This window comes from Paralichthys olivaceus, chromosome 8, assembly GCF_024713975.1.
Source record: "Paralichthys olivaceus isolate ysfri-2021 chromosome 8, ASM2471397v2, whole genome shotgun sequence".
NCBI classification, from domain to species: domain Eukaryota; kingdom Metazoa; phylum Chordata; class Actinopteri; order Pleuronectiformes; family Paralichthyidae; genus Paralichthys; species Paralichthys olivaceus.
Window position 1 is genome coordinate 7,844,100 of NC_091100.1, and position 23,476 is coordinate 7,867,575.

General features: G+C 41.1%; 1 protein-coding gene across 8 annotated transcripts in view; it reads left to right on the forward strand.

The window, feature by feature from the left end:
* gab1 (GRB2-associated binding protein 1) overlaps window positions 1-23,476 on the forward strand; it is a 47,533-nt gene that overhangs the window by 17,619 nt on the left and 6,438 nt on the right. For 4 of the 8 annotated variants that reach the window (XM_020101242.2, XM_020101244.2, XM_069530702.1 and 1 more), the window contains 6 exons: window positions 12,731-12,859; window positions 13,112-13,277; window positions 15,585-15,810; window positions 17,042-17,739; window positions 19,895-19,983; window positions 20,690-20,990. In XM_020101242.2, the coding sequence (XP_019956801.1) occupies window positions 12,731-12,859; window positions 13,112-13,277; window positions 15,585-15,810; window positions 17,042-17,739; window positions 19,895-19,983; window positions 20,690-20,990 (1,609 nt within the window). Of the gene's footprint in view, window positions 1-539; window positions 707-4,535; window positions 4,718-12,730; window positions 12,860-13,111; window positions 13,278-15,584; window positions 15,811-15,995; window positions 16,089-17,041; window positions 17,740-19,894; window positions 19,984-20,689; window positions 20,991-23,476 lie in introns of those variants that run through there. The other 4 variants (XM_069530703.1, XM_069530706.1, XM_069530701.1 and 1 more) reach the window with 3 other exon arrangements.

The following is a 23,476-nucleotide window of genomic DNA, read 5'->3' on the forward strand; positions in this document are numbered from 1 at the left end:
CTAACAAAGTGGAAACTTCCACTAAGGGATGTTTTTTTGCCTTGTGTGTGTTTTTTCTCTCTTTTTCTCTGTTTCACAAAGCCCCATGTTTCCTGGAAAACACAGCCAGAGGTAGTGGGTTTAGTTTTGATGAAAAGGCGAATACCGCGAGTGCTCAACAGTTTCCTTTATTATACGCAACTACTGACACTTCTGTGCTCCCTCAGTCATACATGATGTGAAGCTGTGTTAATGTTTAAACCTGCTCCCTCTGAGTTAATGCTTTACCCTGTGAGCACAGTGTAAGCCTGAAAACTGTGAAGAGTGGCTGGGGAGGTGTTGACAAAAATTGAATTGAACTATTCTTGTTGTATAAGAAGACAACTGCAGCACAGAACTACTTCTTCATCACTTCTTCACCTCCTCATGCCCTCTTCTAAAACATCTTCCCCACCTTCTCTCTCTGTCCTCTCCCCCTATCTGTGGATACTCTAATGAATAATATGGAATCATTACTTCACTTAGAGGTTCTGTCCCCGCCCAACGAGAAAGAATCAGTGCAGCAAGGACAGCAGTTGCACAGTTGCACGGTTGTCTAAGCCGATGGACTAACAGCAGGACCATGGTTCTGGACTTTTTGGACTAGATACGAGGAACCACATTTTTGGTTGAGAATACGTCTCCAACAAGAGCTGAGAGAATGTAATACCTGGCGTTGAACACATTGGTAAGCACCATTATTTCCTCTGCAGATATTTTTCATCAAAGTTTTGTGGAAAAAGCTGAAGTCTGCTCATATTTTTAAGTTAAACATCATTAAATTATTCCAGCTCCTGCTTCTGTAATTTACACCAAATGTCAGGGAGGTTGTGGTTTTCTGTTTTCAGCCTGATTATTTAGTTTTAGATGTGAAATGGTTTGAAGAATCTTGACATTGTCTTGTTGTTGTAGGTCACCTGCTACAGACGGAAAATTAAGAACACCTGTTCAGCCTTCAGACGTGCTTTCATTTGAATGTTGGTCTTTGTGCGCACTGTTTACAAAGATAGCAGTATGACTACCAGGGTCTGTGTTCTTTGGACAGTCACCGTAGATTGTTAGGGCCAGGGTCAGATGGCGCCTGGCTGGGTGAGAATTTCACAGCTGCACATGAAAGCGCTGCGACTGTGGGATTGAATATTGAGGGAAGGAGCGAGGGTTTTTGTGGCTGATGAAAGGAGGGGACTTGTTTGTTTTGATCGTAGAGTAGGTGCTCCTTATGGATCAATACACCGGTGATGAGCGCACATATAGATAGGATGATGTTAAAGTGATGCACTCACAGGAGGAGCTCCTAATGTAGATGCAGCTGCTGAAACTTGGCGTGATCTTGTGATTCAACATAAACTGAGCTATAACTTGTGCACACACACACACACACACACACACACACACACACACACACACACACACACACACACACACACACACACACACACACACACACACACACACACACACACACACACACACACACACACACACTGTCCATTCACCAGTTAATTTCTGGCAAAGTAGGAATGCACAAATGTTACCTCCACCGTATCCCCAGCTGCATAAAACAACTGTTCTGTGTTCTGAGCCAAAACAGATGAGGGCTTGACAATTGTTTCTATATTTCTTTTTACCCCATCGATGGTGATATGTTGTGGTTTTTCTCTTGTGACAAATGTACTTATTGTAAGTCGCTTTGGACAAAAGCGTCTGCTAAATGCCCTAAATGTAAATGTAAACTTATTTGGCCTTGTTGCTTGTACAGAGGCTGGTGCAGGCTCACATATTTGTGCCAGTTTCTTTACAGAACTTCATTACACACGTGTTCTCAAAATAAATGTCTATTTGACTCAATTTGAATAAATTTCAATCTGAAAAAACTAACCAGGTGTAAACAATGTAATGATTACATGAACCTTGGTTCAGACCAGGACTTTTGGGTGTGAAAACGCCCCTTGTAATAGTCTCTCATGTGATATTTAATACAAAACATACACTAGAGTATGGCTTATCAAGAGCATATGTTGTATGTGAGGCCTTGTTGTGTAAATGCAGGGTTAGCTGCAGTCTAAGTGTTTGCAGATGATCAAAAATTGATGTCTTGTTTCTGAGGATTTCTGGATTGGTTCTTGTGGAAGAATCAAGACTTAAGATTCTCACTGTTGTGTTTCTGACCTGTGTGGGAAGATGGGTCGGATGCACACAAAGCAAGGATGTGATGTTTCAGTGTAACAAAGCTTTTGTTCTTGTTTTTCTCTCGGAGAGGGAGCGAAATGAAGAGGTTGACTCTCACATGGGAGCAGCGCTGTGCTGTGGATGTGAATGATAATTGATAAGTTCAGAGACACCTGGGAGTTCATTTTTTTGGTTGTGGGTGTTCTTGGGATGGACGTGCAAGTGTTCGATAGGACACACACAGGCACAGATAAGCTAATGTTGCTCGTAGTTCAGTCTGTTTGTCTTGGTGGTCCTATCTTTAGCCCTGTTCTCACTTTATTTCTCCTTCTTAATTTCCTCTGCTTTCTTTGGCCTCATTTCTATTATGGGTGGTAGGAAAGCATACTTTTATATATAGTATATCCTATTTAATGGTTTATTTTGGCAGACAATCTTTGTCGGTTGTTTGTATGAAGACAGTATTACATGGCTGTGCTATATGAAGATATACAGAATTTATTTGTTGTGTACGACAATACCTTTTTGTCTTTTGCCCATTCTTCCGCATGACACTGATGCAAGCAGGTAATTTATATGAAACTGGATATTTCAGCAGGAGGACTTAAACTAGCCAAGACAAAACAAGGGCCTGGTATCTAAAAGAGGGGCTGCTTGAGTGGCATGGTGGTATTTTGGATATGAAGAGTCTGAAATAGTCCATAAAATGTACTGCAACAGACTGTGTCCCCACAGCAGACCTACTGTATAACACCACTAACCTCTTTTACCACTTATGCAAGAATTATTTTAAACAGCACACAGACACACACATAGAGAGTCTGTGGATAAGAGCCAGTAAAGCACAGTTGAGTTCTCAAAACAAACCACAGTCTGATGTTGTAACAGGCTTCTGTGCTTGATGTACCCTATAGCAACAAATCTCAAACATGGGAGATAATAGCTGCTGTTGAAACTTACATCTGCAAATATATTATCTCACATGTTAAAATGTGCTCTATTATGGCATATATTATATGAAATTACCTATTTTGACATAGATTTTGCTCAAATCATACAGTATGACACACTTTAACTTTTCATTATTATCCTTCACTGTTTCCTAGGTGTGGTTAAAAAAAAAATGTATCAGAAAAATTGATTGGTGGACAAAATCATCAAATCATCACTGATTCTCCTTTTTCTATAATTATTTCTTATCTGCAACTCTTTCGTAGTAGAAGTAGTTCAACATACTTCTGTGTATGTATAAAAGAGGTTGCTGCAAAGCTCTCATGCGTAACTTCATCGCATGCCTTCCTCAGATGTGCAGCAGCATCACCTCCCGTTAATAATTCTGCACTTTGTTATTACATCTCAACATAATGAAACACACAATATTTCCTCCAACATGCATTCAAGTTAGTTAAAAAAGTTTGAGTACTTTCATTAGCCTGGACTCCAAAGCAGAATAAAAATTGTAGGATCTCAATATTGGGTTAAAATCTGGGTTTATGCACTTGGCACACTTGGTTCCTGACTTAAAAATTCCAGACAAAGTATCTTTGCAGCATTAGGAGAAGTGTTTGGGGTCAGTGCACTGCCAAGGGAGAGCTTTTGTGAAGCGTCAGTGTAGAGGAAGCTGTCCATGCTATGGCATCTCTGACCTCGTTTCTATTGAGAGTGCAGATGGGAAACAGAATCGTAAAGTCTCCACAGGAAGCAGAGGGAGGCTCACATCCAGGGAGGAGGATGGAGCCTTCAGATGCAACACCACAAAGAAAAATGCAAATAAAGTGATTTGTCCATAATTAAGAGATTTCCACAGACGTTTGAGTTGAATGTAAATGAAGACATGAATATTTCATTGCTGTAATCTGGGGACAGGACTACACATCAATTGGGCTACAGTCCATTAGGAAAAGCAACATGAAAGGTGAGAAAAGCCATCTCCATTTGCTTAATGTGATGTCTTTAATGGTGGTTAGGATATAACACAGTGAAAGACCAGTCTAAATCAATGGAAATGAAGGGACATGTTCTTAACCTTCAATTTCACTTTCAATCAAGTGTTTTATAAAATTGAATTGGCTTCAACTGCACTGATTAGAAACGTCTGTAATGTTGTTCGCTGTCCTTCAGTCTGAAAGCTGTTTCAGAGTCACAGAGTTTGTGTATTTGCAATAAAAATTGAAAATAGGATATTAATTGAATAATAATTGAGAGCCAGTAACAAAAAAAATGTATAATTTGTAGATGAAAAAATTTTGTTGAATATGTTGGGGTGCACTCCCATTACATTTTTGCAAACTAAACACAAACCCTCTGGTCTCTCGTTGTCCCACCCCCTCTGATTTAGCTGTGGCAGTTAAGAGGGTCTGGGACAACCTGATTACATAGAACAGGAAGTCGGGACGGAGCGATCTCAAACTGCCAACCCTTATGCACACACAACAAAATGATAATGTCACAACTTAGGCGCAAATAAGACTAATAACAACAACAACATTCTTGTTCTCAGAACAACACGAAACTACTACAAGCTTGGAAGGTAGGCTCAGGTTTTTCACTGATATGCAATGCAGAATTACTCATTGACCGTAAGATTTAAAGGTGATATTTGTCCTTTTTTATTATGTTTGTTCTTTTCGATGCACTCTCAGCTTCTAAACCATCTGGCATGGTTGTTCAGTCTTAGTGTTGTTTCTGGGTTTGAAGATGTGGATTTTCAATTCATCACATCAGTGCATATGAATATTCGTGGATAACACTTATTATATCATATATATATATAACATTATATATATACATATATATTGAGATACATATTGAGATGTTGTGGTTCACAACTCTAAAGTCTAAATTAAATATAAATCAAATGTGTCCATAAGCAGCTACAGTATTTTCAAACTGCCGTCTTACATAATATATATATTTTTTATATATAAGGGTCTAGTCACAGGTAAACATGGAAACACCTGGAATCTTTCTACGGTGACAGCTAGTGTAGTTTATTGAGGAACTGTTATTCATGGACTTGTTTTCTCTGTCCATTGTACTTTCCAGCAGTTGTTTCAGCCATAGTTCATGTCAGGTCGAGCGTGCAGTGAATTTATTAAACAAGGCTCCATCACACATGGCGGTGATCTCACCAGTACAAATTAAGAGTGTTTACCTCAGGATCATAGAGTGGTGGTAGAATTTGGCTGACTATTAACCACAGTGTAGGATGCATGGAAGTCCCTTGTCCTTCCAGCAGGCGGAGGGCAGATGGAGCTAGCTGAACACTCACTTAGCCAAAGGACATGCACTCTTACTTGTACGTTAACTGCCCTCGTTGGTGCTCAAGTATGTAAAAATAGCTGTTTAGCAAGAATCCCAGTCATGTCTCGCTAACAAAGATTGATTTATACAATTTGCGGCACTCAGCATAGAGGAGCTTTTGTCCCTCCTCTCCTTCTCTTTCTGCAGACCTCGTCACCAAGGCCAAAAGCGCCAAAACCTCTGACGTGCTTCGACACTTCTCTCTTAGAACAGCCTTTGTTCAGCTCAGTCCTAGGGTCCTGATAGTGAGGCTTAGGGAAGCACTGTGGTCGGCAAGATTGCATATTTGTTTAATGCATTTGTGTCAGACTGCAGTGTCATGGAATTGTTTTGTAGGTTTGTTGCGTTTCTGCGTCAGCAGATGCAGCCATTTAATATTCCAAATATTTGCCCAAATAGCTGAAAATGTCAAATGTCCTCTCTGCAATTCACTCCTTACTTTTGTTTCTCCAAACACCCACAGCATGTCCCTCCATGGCACAATGATTGCTCGAATCTGACAGCGCAAAGGAAGAGATGCAGTGATGTAGTCGTGTCATTCATGATTTCAAACTAAAAATGACTGTTACTGTTTTGGTGTTGCTTTAGTGCAACCTTTCATTGACTCTTCCTGAATCACAAGATGTTTCCAGATTCTCCCTAGATATTGTCATTTGAAAACTATGTATTGATTGAGGTGCAAATTAATGTTGTGGACTGAACCTATTACAGGAAATGTTATTCTAATATAGCAAGTAAGTAATGAAATTCATGCTCTTCCACATGGACGCTGAGTAAGATAACGACACATAATTTATTTACATTTTTCTCACCTCCCTCAATGTGACCTCATTCCCTCTAATGAGACTGCCCTGAAAAGTACACAGATCAATACTGACACCCTGGAATCTATTGTGTGTTTAATTTCCTGCTTGTGAGAGATACACTGTGCGAGTGTTTTTTCATATCCAATGTCCATAAAAGGTGGTCTGGTTTCTGCGTGCCCCTGAAATGTTGTCTGGTGTTGATTTCTGGCAGATGAAATGATAGCACATACTAATTTGTTCTGTTATCACCAAAAATCTTGACCTTCTCTCCCCCGTCTTCACCCTGTGCTCATTCTGCGCCCCGTCACTCCCTCACTCCCTCGCTCCCTCGCTCCCTCGCTCCGTCCCCATCGCTGTGTTTTTCTGAGGAACAAACAGAGAAGCTGTCCTAGTCAGGATGAGTCAGTGCAGCTGGGTTGCAGGTCATTTACCCACAACCCACTCAGATGGGACAGATGGCCTGGCCACTCGCATGCTGCTTAGTGCGAACTCCGCATTCAGAGTTTGTGAGCTAAGCTAACGCTACCTTGTAACTGAGATGGAGAGAGCCCAGCTAATAATATAAACACAAATCTAATGTGGTTATTTATGAAGGTAAAACCGGTAAAACTAAACATCTGAGATTTATCACTCATCACCCTCTGCATTTAAAATTTTCTAATCTTGTAGCTGACACGTGTTATTTCTGACTTAGTCAAGCTGTGACACAATAGAAAATACTGGAACATTCAAAAGCAGCCTCTCCCGATGTCCTGTATCTGCTCAAGAGAGTGTGAGACGCAATGATTTTCAACAGGAAATGGCTGCAATTCAAGCTCCACTTGAAACCTACTCAATGATGAACACTGAAAGGATAATTTGTCTTAATTGATAGGACAACATAACATTTGAAATGAGAAGAGAAGGGAAAACATGTAACACAGGGCCAGGTCTGGACCGAACTCACACTTCCGCTGTAGATTGGTTCAAGTCTCAATATGTTAGTCGCCCACTAACCTGGTAGTTAATCTTAACCTCAAAGGTGAGCACATAGGAATTGAGCAGTTTGCAGCCCATCCTAACATCCAGCGTCAGCTAAGCAGCGTTTTTCAGTATATTTAGCAGTCATCAGTCGTCTGTAGATAATTGGGAATGGGATTTCTGTTCTCCACTATATCTATATATATACTGTCCTGATGCAGGAACACACAGCCCCATATGTTTCTGTACCATTTACCATTAGAGATATAGAGGAGGAGTTTAATTATGCAGTTTAACAGCCTGTGATGAGAGCAAATTCACATTAGCAATTAGAGCACTTAAAGGCTTTTTAAGCTGCATTAAGCTATCTAAACCACGGAGCACAATTAGCCTTTTAAGCGCAATAAAACTGGAGTAGGTGGAGCTTGAGTGGTGGCGTTGGCAGGATGCTGCACTAGCAACTACTTTCATGTATTTAACTAATGAGTTAGACTAATTCCTGTTGTAGAAGGCCGTTGTGGTCTCTTTTATTATCTGCATACTTAAACATGAAGGCTGTTCTATTGTATGTTTGCTCAAATCTCACTGTATTTGGGAATCTCGCTTTATTTTTTTCTTCAACAAAGTGTGGTGCAATATTGTGTCATTCATTTCTTTATCCCGCCAGTATACTGTATATTTTGGTGATGATGTAGTGCCAAGGAGGACTTTTCATATAAGGAGGAATGTTTAATATTGGAATGACGAGGCTTATTAACCCACTGTTCTGGGGCTGTTTGATTTGATCAAAATCTCATGTTCTGATAGAGGTAGTTTCATGTCCAGATTACAATACATTTCATTTCTTGTAACTCCTTGACCTTGGTGCCATGTCTTTTCGGATATTATTTCTTTCCATCCTTATGATTCTGTGTCACATGTTATATCGCAGACTAGTGTCATGCATCGTCTTTGTTTGGGCTTTGTTTTGAGCTCTTGACTGTACTTTCATGGCTTTTGTCCGTAGATGAAGCAAAGCAGTTGATAAATGATTACTTAAAACAAAAAGAATGATTAGTGGCCCAACGGAAACAACAGTAAACGACTAGAGGGGAGCGCAGACTTTGATTGATTCCAGTCAGCGTCTAAAAGAGATAGTTAAACACTAAATCTTACTAACTTTTTTACTCCATGTATTCTCTTTCATGCTGAGAGTTGGATGGGACCTTTTGTTTCTCGTTGAGTTGGATGAGACCTTTAGCCTTTGTCGTGATCCAGTGATGTTGGATCTCGAGGCCTCTGACGGCAGTGTGACTCAACTCAGTTGGCATCTTGTCCCAAACCTCCCACCCTCCCCTTCCCCTATCATAATCTCAGTCAGACCCTCAATACCATCTCTGTCCGTCCCCCACGGGCAAATATTGGGTCCCTTCCTGTGTCTGACCCTATCAGAAGACACTGGGACACCAGGAAGTGGGGGGAGGGGAAGAGAAAGGGGTTGGCGGGGACAGCTGCCATGCCAGAGGAGCCCTCCCCAACCCAGTCCAGTATCGTCCCATGCCGTCCCATTCCTAACTGTGGTGCAGTGAACACTAGACTCCCACAAGCTGAAGTTGGCTTTGATTGTGGTATAAGATAAGTGGCTCCAAATCTGTAGGGGTATTAAGGGGGCTGAAATGGATGTTTCTTTATCTGCCAGTTATTAATACTGCTATCTGGCGTTGACGGTTTAGGGTTAACCCCTTATTCAACACTGGCTACAATGGAATATTTAATGGTAAAAGCAGGAGCCGAGGTGACATCGTCTTCTTTGTAAGCCTTGGCAAGAGGTATGTGTGGCAAAGATCATGTTGTTATACTGTCCCAATATGTGTATGTAGCAATGTTTTGATAGTACTTTCGTCTGTTTTGATATCTCTCATGTTTTACATGCACTTAAAACAACAATGTGTGGAAAGGTTTTCCGGCTGGTTTGATGGACATTTATGTGGTCGATGTTTTTTCTGTTAGCCTTTCTCAGAGATGCCGGGTCGGTAGATATAAGGATGTCATCTCTTATAGACAGTATTTTCATTTGCTTATTATGATATAAGTTCTTATTTTTACGCACGTGTCTGGTGCTGAGCGGTTGGAACAAATCGGTGGCAGAAAACAAACGTGTTCAATTGTGCACGAGATAATCTGTGTGAATGTGACTGCCAACAGATGGTGGAGAGATGTTCCAGCTACTACACAGCTTGTCATCCTCGAACTAGTGGTGTAACCATGCTAATGTAGCAGCAGGTGCAGAATCTCAAACGCAAACCACTACTTAAAAAGGAGATTGCATGTATGTAAAGAAAAATAATATATATATATATATATATATATATATATACCTTGTGTCTTCACATTATGTGCCCTCCTTTAAGGCCAATTTTCTGAGGTGTATAGAATAATAATAGTAATAATCTAGGAATCACTCTACTACTGAAAGGTGCATTCAGAAAGCTGAGAACCAACCTTCTCATCTGATCTAAAGTCACTCTGTGTGTGTGTGTGTGTGTGTGTGTGTGTGTGTGTGTGTGTGTGTGTGTGTGTGTGTGTGTGTGTGTGTGTGTGTGTGTGTGTGTGTGTGTGTGTGTGTGCGTACTGTGCATGTGAATGATTATGTTTGGTCTGTGCTGGTTCTATGATTATCTCAACAAACCTGACAGGCAGCTAATGATACAGGTACTGTAACTAGAGACCTTCACTAGTGGACTGTTTGTAGTTCAGTGACAAAGATGTTTGGTCATCTATGTTGAGTCAAGTCATGTCAATAATATTAGCATACAGCATAAACAAACACTTTTACTTGTTACTTTTTAATAAAATGCATAAAATGAATAATTTAGTACTTATAATGGCATAGTCTGGATCCTTTCATTGACTTGTTTGTATGCTGCTTAGGCAATCACAGTGCCTTACGTTACATATACGTTTACTTCTCGAGCCCTGTGTGTTATTCTTTTACATCTTTTAGGTTTGGCTACACACTGTCTGTCCCGCCTAGGAATAAACCATTTACTGTGATATTTTTTATTGATATGTATTTTATCAATGTTTATTTGAGTCTTTTATATATTACATCCATATTTATTTTGTCCGTTTCCTATTGACTATATTTATTGTTTCTTGGTGGCATAATTCATGTAATTGCTTCCCTTTTGTGTAATGAATGTGATTATTATACAGTATTTTTCCAAACAGTATTCATACAGTGGTTGCAGGGCATCAGTTTTGTGAAGGGCTGTTCAGTTTTTTGCTGTTCAGATTGTGCATACACTGCTCACAGCCACGTGTTTTCAATGTGTTTGTGATTACTGCATAATTTGCCCTGGTCTGCTCGGTCATGTTAACTTGAAGACATAATATATTACATTCATTGGCCACGATCAGCGTTTTGTTGTTCTCTCGTTGGCTGCATGTTTTTGGACATGCACACGTTACACTTAAGTGACCTGTTGTCTTCTGAATTTCCAAAGGAGCTCAACTCCATGACTATCGAGCCGTTCTGTTTAACAGGTCTCACTTTCCTGTGCCTTGAGTGTACACAACACACAGTTGTCAACACTCACCCTGGGCGGGCCTGGCCTTGCTGTAACCTAAGCTCTTGGTCCTTCTGTTCCCCACATGGTAACTTGACCCATGATTGCTTTGTCATGTGCCAGAGAGAGAGATGTCCCTTCTCCTCTCCACACCCACTGTCTTTATCCAGCCAACACAGATACATCAGTGTTGTCTCTGCCCATTCACTTCAGCCTTTACGGTTAAATTTGGTATCTAAGGGGCTCATTTGGACTGTTGTGGGAGTGGTTATATAATGTAGGCCTTTTGATCCACTCTGTGTGAAACATGTGTTGCATGTGTGTGTGTGCAATATGTCAGTGCGGGGTGTGAATGGTGTTTTGATCCTTTTTGTATGAAACTGTGTGTGTTATAAAATACTTTGGTGCTTTTGACCTTGCAGTGTTTTGTGTGTATGTCTGTTTGTGCAGTTTAAAATCCAGGGCCTTGTAAGGCTGTTTGTTTCTTCATCCTGTTTTTGGAGGAAAAGGTCTGATGCTCTTCACGCTGTCTCATTCGGGACCTGGCCCACAAACAAAGGACACCCTGTGGATTGAAAAACAGCTCAGGGATAAAAAAAAAAAAAAAACTCCAAGTCCGCAGCATTGTTAATACTTTCAAACTCTTTTCCCAAAACAACAACAGCAAAGCTTTAGTTTGCATTCCTCTCACTCTGTTGGTACGCTGCCCGATCTATCTGATCTCTGAAGCGGTTGTTTGTTCACTGGGTCTCATCTATCATTTCAGACAGCACTTGGAAAGACTCTGCTATTCAGTCGATCATCTTATTTTGCTGTTCATGTTTTTTAGTGCGACACTCTTTGGTTGTTGAAACTTGTACAAAGTGTCCTGACACAGTTGCCCTTGCTTAGGCAACAGGAGGAAGTGAAACACTTTTGGATAAATAACCTTATCTTACCACATCTAGTGATCACTCAGACAAGTCGTGCTTGTATTGTAGAGCTTATTTTGAACCATGACTCAGGAGAATCAAAACTGTGTGACCTCCTTAAATCTGTATTTAAATAAGTCAGTGTTGGATAAGTTCTCTAAAATAAAACTACAAACATCATAATACGAGCAGGGGTACAGTGTCAGTGTTGTGCCAGAATTATTTGGCTGCCGTATTTGTATTTATTTTGAAGGCCTCCCCCCTCTCACTGACATTTATCTTTGAAACAGCAACTCATGATATGACAACCATGCATGATATGTAAACAGGTTTCGAAGCAGTGTTTTTAATTAAACAGTGGCACAGGGCGACGTTTGTGATGTTTGGTTAGTGTGGTCTCAGTAATCCATTACTGATTTATTAAATTATCCCAGATAAGAACAGCAGTTAGTGGTCTCCTCTTTATCTTTAATACATGTAATGTTCTGTCACTTAAGGATTTCATTACTTAACTGTCCCTTCTTTGTATACACTGAGTGGAAGTCATAAATTTGATATGCCTTTGTCATTTTATCTGTCTGCTATGGCTGAATTTAAACAGCCATGTCTTATTCTCACTGGCAACAAATCCCATTTAAAAGAAATGACCTAATTGCCTGTTTCTCCTTATAGATTTGGTTATTCGCTCCATTCTGGGTGCTGAACCAAACTATGTGGCTTTTGTTCTGGTTTCCCAGGCACATATTTTCTGGTTGCAGGCCTTTTCCCCTCTGGCCCCCATTATTCTTCAGTGAGGGCAGTGCAGCTGGTGGAGAACACACACACACACACACACACACACACACACACACACACACACACACAAACACAAACACAGAGTCACCAGCTACGCTAGGACACATTGGCTATCTGGGAAAATAAAAGATTTGGCCAGCCTGTGGTCAGTTGGAAATGCAGCAGTCATTGTGAGAACACCCATGTAACCTTTGCCCTCGTTTCTGTGCTCACCCTGCAGGCATGGAAGAAGCGGTGGTTTCTTCTTCGCAGTGGCCGTCTGACAGGCGACCCAGACGTGTTGGAGTACTACAAGAATGACCATGCCAAGAAGCCCATCCGCGTGATTGATCTCAACTTGTGTGAGCAGGTATGATTTGTCGTTACAACCACGCAGCAAAGTGAAGGGTAGAGCTCCACATATAAAATGTATAATTCCAATCTTTATTTGAGGTATTTGCATCCCAAATACTTAAAAGCACAAACTGATGCTGTAGTTTTAACTTGCTCTTAGGTTATTGAGATGCAACCTTTATGCTCAGGGAGTTGAAAATATTCAGTCATCTATTTGTTTTCTTGACTAACTTGATATGAAGCTAACCCCTGTCGGTTGATCCATTAGGTGGATGCTGGGCTGACGTTCAACAAGAAGGACTTGGAGCACAGCTTCATATTCGACATCAAGACCATCGACCGTATCTTCTACCTGGTGGCTGACACCGAAGACGAGATGAATAAGTGGGTTCGCTGCATCTGTGACATCTGTGGTTTTAACCCCACTGATGACGGTAAGAATCGGCTTCTGAAGTCAGACGCACATCAGTATTAAACTTTTTGCAGCTAGCTTCTCTGACAGCTTTGTGTAGTGTTTCACAGACAACCAGAAATAATTCAGTAGTATTAAATCGGGCTGATTCACATCACCAGCAGAGATAACGCATTTAGTTAGAATGGAACTAAAACAATATTAGCTCGCTGGCTCAGCACTGTACATTTGACTGGTCTCCCTTTTGACTGTTGTGCCTCTCAAATATCTTCTTTCTCTTTGAAAGTTAGATGAAGCAGCATAATGTGCCAGAAGGCCACTATTCAGCATATTTCTCGGCCAGGGTCTAATGGTCCATGTGTTGATCCATGTGTTGTGTCGAAGCTCATATTACCCCAGTTCCTAATAGTGGATAATAAAGGCGTTTGTGTGCCTGTAGGCCTCACTGCCTCTCTCCTTCGTTCTTTCTCTCTTACCTGGTTTAAATTGTCTCTCGTTTCCCTCTCTGTCTCTGAACCTAAAGGTAAGCTGCACCATTTGCATCTCAGTTCTAGTCCTCTTTGTCCCTCTTGTCATATAAATGCGAAAGCATTTTAGTGTGACGAACACTGGCTTAGAAGTTGCACTAATTCACCATCTGGCATATCACGACACTGAGATTCTTTTAGGTGAAGTATGTACTTTTTAAACCTGACACTAATTATTCTGCTCCAAGGTCCTTCTCTCACGGTATTGTGACAATGCCTCCGTTTCACAAACGCATGTGTTACAGGGCAAGTCTGATAGTAACACTTGTGGCACTTCTGCTCCAGAATATTTGAAAATAGCAGATAAAGCCCTGATGTAAAAACAAATAGTGTGATTTTTCAAAGAGAAACTGTCTAAAGACATAAAACATCTCTGCAGATAACCTCACAGTTCCTCTTACAAAAGAATGTCCTTGGCTTTCCCTTTCGTGGCCACTTACACTTCTCTGCATGTAAGACCCAGTTCCCACTCTTCTGTTTTGTGTGGCCACGCTACAGTGCAGATATAAGAGGAGAGAACATTAGGTGGGCTTGGATTCGAAGGCTCAGAGAGAGTGTAGGAGGTATATATAAATGTGCGTATGAGCAGAGGGGATTTCCCCTTTTCCTGTATGAATCAGCATTTAAACTTTCAACCAAGAAATGGGGGGGGAAAGGGAAGATGATAACAAAGGAGAGAGGAGCAGATGATGCACGTAGAGACAGAGATATTTACTGAAAGTAAGAGAAATAAGGGACCTTGTGTTGGATAAAAGTACAACAGTTAAAGAGTGGGAGGAGAACTGTGAAAAGGGAGAAAGAAGGAAAAAAAAAAGAAGATATTTCACTCAGCATAGATGTATTTCACTCGGCCATCTTTTCTCTCATTGCAGTTCAACAGTCGGTCCGAGCAGGAGCAAAAGGTTTTGGAAAGGACTCTGATATTTGGTGTGACAAAACAGAGACCTTGAGGAAACGCTGTCTGAGAAAGAGAGTGTGTATTTCGAAGGCAAATGCAGTTTTCAGACTGTTAACTAATAACAGAGGGTTTGAGTGAAAACAATGATGAAAATACTTCATCATGAGTTTGTTTTTTGTGTAATCTCAGAGTTTGCCAGTTGCCAGTGTTATTTAGGGAATATTGTCACACACAGGAATCACAGTCTTCACCTCAAGCTGGACTGTTTAAAGGTTTTTATTTCTCTCAGGAAACCTGAGTGAGGGTGGAGGCGGTTGTGGCTTCATGGATCAGCTGAAATGGGAAACTCTGTGTTATAGCTGCAGATTCACTGCTTTGATTGAGGGGTTAAATTAAATAAACAGAATATGGGGAGCTGTTCCAGAGAGAAATTTGAGATCTGTCATCAAGCTGCTTCATCCGAGTGTAACTACACACACCAGTCACACAATTTCGGACATTACAGAGGTATAAAGTTGATGTAGTGTCAATCAGACACTGACTGCAGACATCGGGTTGCTAGGAAACAGCTTGGATCTGGGTTTGCTCTCACAGTGTTTTCACAGTTTTGTTTGCTAGTTTGTTTACTGTCCTCCTAATATCAACTGTACTGTCTCTGCAGCCTTGGGTCCACAGAAGTAGCAGAACCTCACTTGTTTGTACTCAGGGTGCCAAATCGCACTATAAAACCCCATTCCTGAAGATAACATGTTATGTTTCTGAGTGTCCCTCTAGTTTCTGCTGTTGTTTGTGGAGGCCATCACTATTTACATTGCTTTTGAAAATGTGGCTTGATATTCCAAAGACGAAAACACTATAGTCCTGAGAGGAGGTAATCCCGTGCCTTCTTGTTTCTGTTCTCCAGAAGCCGCAAAAGCTGCTCACCAGTCAGCCATCGGAGGCCTGGTAGTGGACACGCCCCCACATCCATCATTCAGTAACATTGCTGGTCCAGCAGCTGTACTGTCCAGCGTGCCTCCTCCCTACCAGCCGGTCAGTGTGCGGCACCTGGACTCTCAGTCCAGCTCAGAGGAGCCTCAGGATTACCTGTGGCTCGTCAACTGTGAGAGTAAAAAGCCTGAACCCAACAGGTGAGTTTGTGTGTGTAATCCTACATAATGCATATTATATGTATAACTCTCCACATTGATTTTTCTGCAGTGCTCTTCTGTGATATAAGCTTCTCTCTGTACATTTTTTCAGCCCATTTGTTCTCGTTGTGCGTTTCATCAGTACTGCCACTCTTGTCCTTGTCTCTGCTGTGTGGTGTGTGTAGCTCAGTGCTGCTCCACTCTCCATTGGACGGAGACCAGGAGTATTTGCTCCTGGAGGAGTGTGAGAGCAAGACTCTTCCTCCACAGGCTAGTCTGTGAGTGGCCAGCGTTCAGCTGGAACTGCCTGCTTGTGTGGTGTGCTACAAGTGTTTATATAAAAAGAAAGGGGACAACACTTCATACACTACTTCTGACTTACATGCATTTAGCAGATGATTATTAGTGATCATTTGATAAGAGTGGTTTCAATCTTTAGCTACTAGCTACTACTTTCTATATCAAAACTATCTAAGACTAACTTTTACTTTACTTACAGTAACCTAGTATTGATTTTGCCACTGCCTGCATGTCTAGAAATGATGTAACTGCCAATGATTGTCCACTTTACCCAAAAAGTGTTGCGTGTTTGTGAAGAAATACCAAAGATAAGTGATAGAAATGTCTGAATGTCTCTTCAGGTGAATTACGATGGCTTGCAAACAGATCTGTGAAGTTTGACCATGAATGTGAGAATAGCTGAACTTCTCTGAGGCTACATCCACACGACGTCTTCATTTGAAAATGCATTAACTCTGCTTCAGAGGCGCCTGGTGTCCACACTACTCCCATCGCTCTGTTTTAGTCTGAAACAGAGATGGATACAATGACGTAGAAATCACTTGGTGATTGGGTCTTTTCAGTCACAACGTAGCCTTTGCTGATCACATTACCCTTTTGCAGAAGACAACAAACTGCAACATGGATCATTACTTACAAGCGTTGATGATCCTGTTAACAGTTGTTTACAACGTTACAACTCTTGCATGTGTAGGAGACAAGCTAATATTTTCAGCAATCTGTGACAATTCCCGTGTACACTAGCAAACACGTATGCATGCCAAGTATATAGGGGTGGTCACATGATAAACGTTTACAGGCGTGTTAAAACTGACACCGAGCCAAAACAGACAGACATTGTTTTAGTTTGAAATGCAGTTGTATGGATTTAGCCTAAATCATCATGTTTCTTGTGGATGTTTGATTCTCTGGTCTTTATGTTTTTTTTCAGAGCCCATGCTGAGTGTTCCAAGTCTACCTCTTCAGAGACAGACCTGAATGACAACCTCCCCTCTCACCGCACGCCTACGTCCTCCACCTCCTCAGCTAAACACACCTCGCACAACGGCTTCTTTCCCCAGCACCCGGCCACTGCCTCCGCCTCTTCCATCTACGACTCTCCCCCATCACGCGGTGCCTCACTCTCGACCGATGGCAGCCTTTACCAACTCCCCCGCAGCTACTCACAGGACACCGTTCTGCTGCCGAAGTCAGCCTCCTCACCTCCACCCCACCCAGACGGCGGGGATGCCTCTGAGCTATACGTCTTCAACACCCCATCGAGGAAGCCCTCGATGGAGTCACAGTTGCGCAACCTTTCCATTAGTTATGATATTCCACCCACACCTGGTGCAAACGGTACCTACCAGGTGCCCCGCACGTTGTCGTCAACAGGTGGAGGCTCAGAGGGTGGGGGAGATGTAGTCCCCCCCCCAAGACCACCCAAGCCTTCGCTCAGTTCGCTCAGTTCGCTCAGTTCCACCTCAGGACCCCCACCCCCTCCTGCTGAGCGCTCACCTACGGACACCTATTGTGTGCCCCGCTCAGCCTCAGAGACTGATGGGAACTATTGTGTGCCTACTGGTGCTGGGAATAAGGCCTTACGCAGCAACACTATTGGCACTGTGGACAGTTCACGCCTCCTCAAAGGTTTGTGTTGGAAGGTTTTTTTTTTGCCATTGGAGTAGAAATTTCATTTGCTTTGAAAAACTTAAAAAAAAAAGAAAATATGCTTTATTATACTGAAATATAACAGTTGTACAATCACACAGCAGCTTTCCTCTCTAAAGTCTTGACCTTATTTGTTCAGGGATAGTTTTCATGAACACTATAAACTGCTGTGTGACGCTTTTGCACAGTTTACTAGTCCGTGTTAACCCATTTCACTTTCCTTTGATAAGAGACCACCGGAGCTTTTGGGAGGTTTTCTTCCAGCTGTAGTTCTGGTTTTCACCTTTGCGCTTCTTTTTTGTTCACAATCTATTCAAATTGTCAAAAGCTCCGTTCTCAACACAGAGCTGACAGTTTTCAGCAGATGCCTTCAGGGTCTCGATGATAAAGGAACTCGGGCGATGGTTTGTGCGGCAATTCCAATCGTGTGTATACAACACGCAGATTTAACATTTAAATGCAAGCAAGATGGGTCTTCTTCATACGTCTTCACTTGCCACAGATATCTTGAGTAGCAGTAGTTGGTTTAACAGTAATACTTTTATTCTTGTGATACATGTTCACAAGTTCATATCACATAACAGCATCATCAACTTTGTTTTTTATTTACTTTTTATTCATCTTAAGAAGGAAGCTTGCGATGCCACCTTTGCTTACAAATTGGCATTTTGCTACCAAACGTGTAACACAGCACTGGCGTCGTGTCCCACTATGCCGGCTTGTTTATGCAGCTGTTATGGTTCTGTCACCTCCTCCACTGTCAGCTTCTGTTTTTTGTATTTTTTATACAGAATGGCGAGACGGAATAAAGGTACAACATTCCCACCCTGACCAGGCTGTGTTAAAGGGGCTCAGGAGAGGAGTGTGAAAATCGGTCATATCCAAACCTGAGAAGATCTATATTGAAGAGAGTTAGAAAAACAGTTAGAAAGTATTAAAGTTAACCCTAAATAGGACAAATCTTAAATCAATGCACAACACAAAATAGTTTGTTCCTCCACTTAGCCCTCCCTCTTGTGGTGACAAATGTTTTTACAGAAGAATTAGTGGCAAGATGATTGCAAGTCTCCGGTGAAACTCAGTTCTCCATCTTATCTGTGCTGAACATGTATAAAACTCTTAAACTAGCACCCATTGCACACATAGTGAATATCGAAGGTTCACCTGATGCTGAGTTGTATGCTTTCACATTGAATGGGTTAAGGCTGCTGTGAATATTCCTCTGAACATGAGACTGGATGGAAGGATTGATCTCCACTCTGCATGTTGATGACAAAGGTGTCCAGAGGTGTTAGAGGAACCAAAATGAAAATTCACTGTGAAGCATAGGTGAATTATTTGCTCTGTAATAATGGAAGGATTTCATCTGACACATTTAAAACATATTTGTGTAGATTTGTCTGGAAGAGGACATGTCTCGTTATAATTATTGCCCGTCATGGTCTCACCCACTCAGTCTTCCTCAGCTGACACTTTCATTTGCCGCACATGCTCTTTCTAGCGCTGCTGTGGTTCTTGAGGCTCTAAGTGAAATGCATTAGTGTCTGCATCAGTGTATAATGAGAGTTCCAAAAACACAAGTAATGTACCTGACGTTAGAGCCCTCGCTCTGTCCCACTATATAAATCACTTTTTGTCATGATACAACATATTTTAACTCAAAATGAAGGCATCATTTTAAAGGTTCAGTGTGTAAGATTTAGGTGAAAGGGATTTTTGGCAGAAATTGAATATAAAATAATCCTAGTGATGTTTTCACTGGTGTGTTTCATCTAATTGTATGAATTGTTGTTTTCTTTACCATAGAGTGAGCCCTTTATATTTGTTATTTACATGGAGGGTGGGTCCTCTCTGTGGAGGTCGCCATGTTTTTTTACTGTCGTCTAAAACCTTTTTTACGTTTTCATGATAACTGAAGTTCACCACAGGTTCTCTTTCATGTTGGGAACGGGAGGATGAGATGAGGAGTATTCAGCTGCAACATGAAACTTCACCTCTAGATATCACTAAATTTTACACACTGAACCTTTAAGTGGAAAATAATGAAAACTATCACTTCTACTGTTTTTCCCATTAACTTCCAGTATATTGCAATAATGTGTATATGTGGTAATAATGATGTGTGTCTTTGCAGATTATGGATCCCAGGAGTGCTATGACATTCCTCGATCATTCCCCTCCGACTGCTCGTTTGACTTCAATGAAAGCTTCAACAGTTACTTTGTAAGTGATATTCTCATAATACTGTTGATCTCTGCTCTGCTTTTAAGAAAGTGGCTGACACCTTAAAGCGGAACCTCCTGTGTTGTGCACAGCAAAGACTTTTTTTTTGCACTCTATTTTCATTTCTACTGCTGCATTTTTATCCTTGCTCCACCAATTAATTGTTGATAGTAGAAACATCCAGGGTGATGGACCAGATTCAGCAGTTTTTAAACTGAAATTTACTTAATTTAACGTTTTGTACAGCTGCTTCATATCGACAAACACTAAAGAAAACTTAAAAGATCAGCTAAGTCTTGTTTTAGCTAGCAGTTTTCTTTTAAGGCTACATCCATACTAATACATTTTCATTTTGAAGCAGCCTTTTAAAACATAAACAATGTCCGCACATACAAGCTTTTTAGTTCCATGTCTGTAATAATCATCACATGACCATGAATGTACACTGGGCATGTTAGCTGTGCAGCTGGTTTACTGCTCATGTTATCTTCTGCCCCTGAGCGTCTACCTGTAATTCCTCAGTTTGTGGTGGTGTAATATTAGCTGACAACTATCAAAAACCACATGTTGTATGTTTTTGTGTTGGAAGTTCATCCTTGAATTATTAATTTTTACCACATCTTGTTAGTTTTCCACTTCAGAGCCTTCCACCAGCTGTGTCTAATTTTTTTTTACGATCACATGCTTTTTGCTTTGTCACCCTCAGAAAAACAAAGGAATGATAGCATTGGGCAGCCAGTCCACAGAAGAGGTCGACCAGAACTACGTACCCATGAGTGCCAACTCACCGTCACATCATCGCTCGGGCAGTTTGTCAGAGCCAACACATGAGCCCAACTATGTGCCCATGACTCCGAGCACCATGGAGTTCTCCTCTCTGGGAAAGCAGGTTCCCCCGCCCGCACACATGGGATTCCGCTCGAGTCCCAATACCCCCCCTCGCAGGCCAATACTCAGCGACTGCCAGCCCCCACCTGTGGACCGAAATCTCAAACCTGATCGCAAAGGTGAGAGGATAGTATGTGTGTGTGCATGTGTAGTTACGACTTGGTCCGATGCTGTTTTGTGGTTTTTTCTCGTTGGTGCTGTGGGTTTAACATGTGCTGACGTCTTTTCCTGCTCTTAACTTGTTTCACTCTGCTCAGTGTTCACTAATGCAACTACAGGCTCTGTCTTAAACTCAGCTGCTATTTTCATACTGCTGGCTCATGGTCATAAAGCCATCATTTCTTACCATTCTCAAAGTAATCTATTTCTTTATCATCTTTCATTGTGAGAAGATTCTCTCTCATTTTGTCTCCCTTGGTTCGTCTGGCATTTTAAATACCACCATCCTCCTCTGGGTCAGTCCTTGACCATCGCCTTTCAACTTTAATGAATTAGTTTGGTGCCCCCTACATCTTTTTATATCCAACACAGTTCACCCCTTGTCAAAAGCACTTTTGTCCCAAGCTCAAGAGGCCCTATCAACCATTTTGGAGGGGGCTGGTCCCTGTGCCATGGAGTGACTGAAGCCCGGAGTGGTCACCTCCATCCCCTTTGTTCCCGTCATCTGAATGGAGCTCTTTGATGAAAGACCTTTATAGCAAAGGGGAATTACAATCTTGGCAGATTTAAAGGCTGAGTAATGTACAATGAGAGAAAGAGTTGAAGAATGACAAGGAGACACAGAGTCGTCCCATAGGCAAAACCTAATGCCCTTATTTGGGGATGTTTTTGTCTCTGAAGAAAATGGGCCATTTTATGGAGTTTTAAATTTCTCAGAGGGGAATCCTCCCATGCATGACATGCTGTTTTTTTCTTAGGCTTTTTAGTCAGTCAGCTCCAAATTTGGCTTCCATCATTGCTGGACTATCACAATTTAAAGATTTATAAAAAAGATTTGTATTACTCCAAATCATCAACCAGTCCCAGGGAATTGCTCATGTTTCATTTAGACAAAACTAGGAATCGTCAGTACTTATAAAACCTTCATGTACCCTCACAGTCTACAAAACGTAATTATTTTGGCAGACAGCACAATAGAATATTCATAACCCTTGAATTCTGCATGGTAAATACTTTGTGGTAGATGCACTGTTATTACAACCTTTATACACTCAGGTTGAGCACTGTCATGTCTGATCAGCCTCTAAATACTACAACTAATGGAACCATAATTGAGAAAGGTGTCCCTGTATCTCAGATATACAACTACAGGTCTTAACCCACTTGATGTTGAATAGATGGTTAGATAGATAGTTAGTTTTCCATCACATCCAGAAAGGTATTACAGTTAAAAGATATTGCCAATATTTACATTTGGGCCCTTTTAGCTTTTCTCACATTTATCACTTCGTCTTTTCCTTCATATTTTTGTTGTTTCAGTTTTCATAGTTAACCTTAAATTCACATTTAACACTATTCACCGGAGCATCTTATTCGACAGACTTCGAAATATTTGTTTTAGGAGAACTTGCAGAATCTGTGCTCAGCTTTAAGTACAGGTGTGAATATTCATAAATGCATCCAGATATCCGATTACTAAAGCTACATTCAGAGGTGGTCTGGGACACGTGACCACATAATTTTTGCTGTGTGAAAACAAATGTGTCCTGGGCCACATATGAAGGACCACCTACTCAGCTGATGTCCTCCAACCTGCTATTTATTATATCATATTATATATATAGATTATATATTTTTACAGTGTAGATTCAGCTCTCATCAGTGTAAAAAATATTGTTTGCATGGGTGCTTGGATTTGGGATTTAAGATACTTGAATCTGATTGCAGCTAAATTTTATTTTAGAAATGACACATAGACAAGTGTCTATAATGAATTCAGGGTGTGGACAGAAATCTTCATAGCTGATATTACGAAATGTTGTGAGTTTGATAATCAGAATGAAACTGAAGATAAATAAACATTTATGAGAAACGTCATTATTCAGAAGCATTTACATGAGTATGTTTTAGATATAAGTTGACGATCACATGCTCCTCAGATTTATTCTTTGATATTATTCATTTCTTCTTATTCACCATGAGCCATGCAAAACTCATCTGTACTCTGGATTAATTCCAGTCACTATCAACTGTATTCATCCTTTGTGCACTTCTTTCTCTGCTTATCGTAGCCATGTGTTGTGAAGGTTTTGACATCTGTGGTCAAGGCCAGTCAGCGGCTTGTCGACAGCTTTCATTTTATTTCATTAACACCATTTGTGATAAATTAACTCTCTCAGTTTTAAGTTGTGGTGCATCTTGTCTTGATTCGTGTGTTAATGTAAAAGAAGCCACGTGCCTCGTCAGTGAGTTACTCTGCAGATTTGTTTGTGCTCTTCTCAACATGACATGATTTCTCCGTGTACTCTCTCAGTGCTTATACACTGCTCATCGTGCATGCACAGCTGTGATGTCAGTCTTTGTGTGGGAAGCGGTGGTGCATGGATTGAGGTGCATGTTGGGCAGTATGGTTCTGCTGTTGTCATGACAATCATCCTCTTGATAA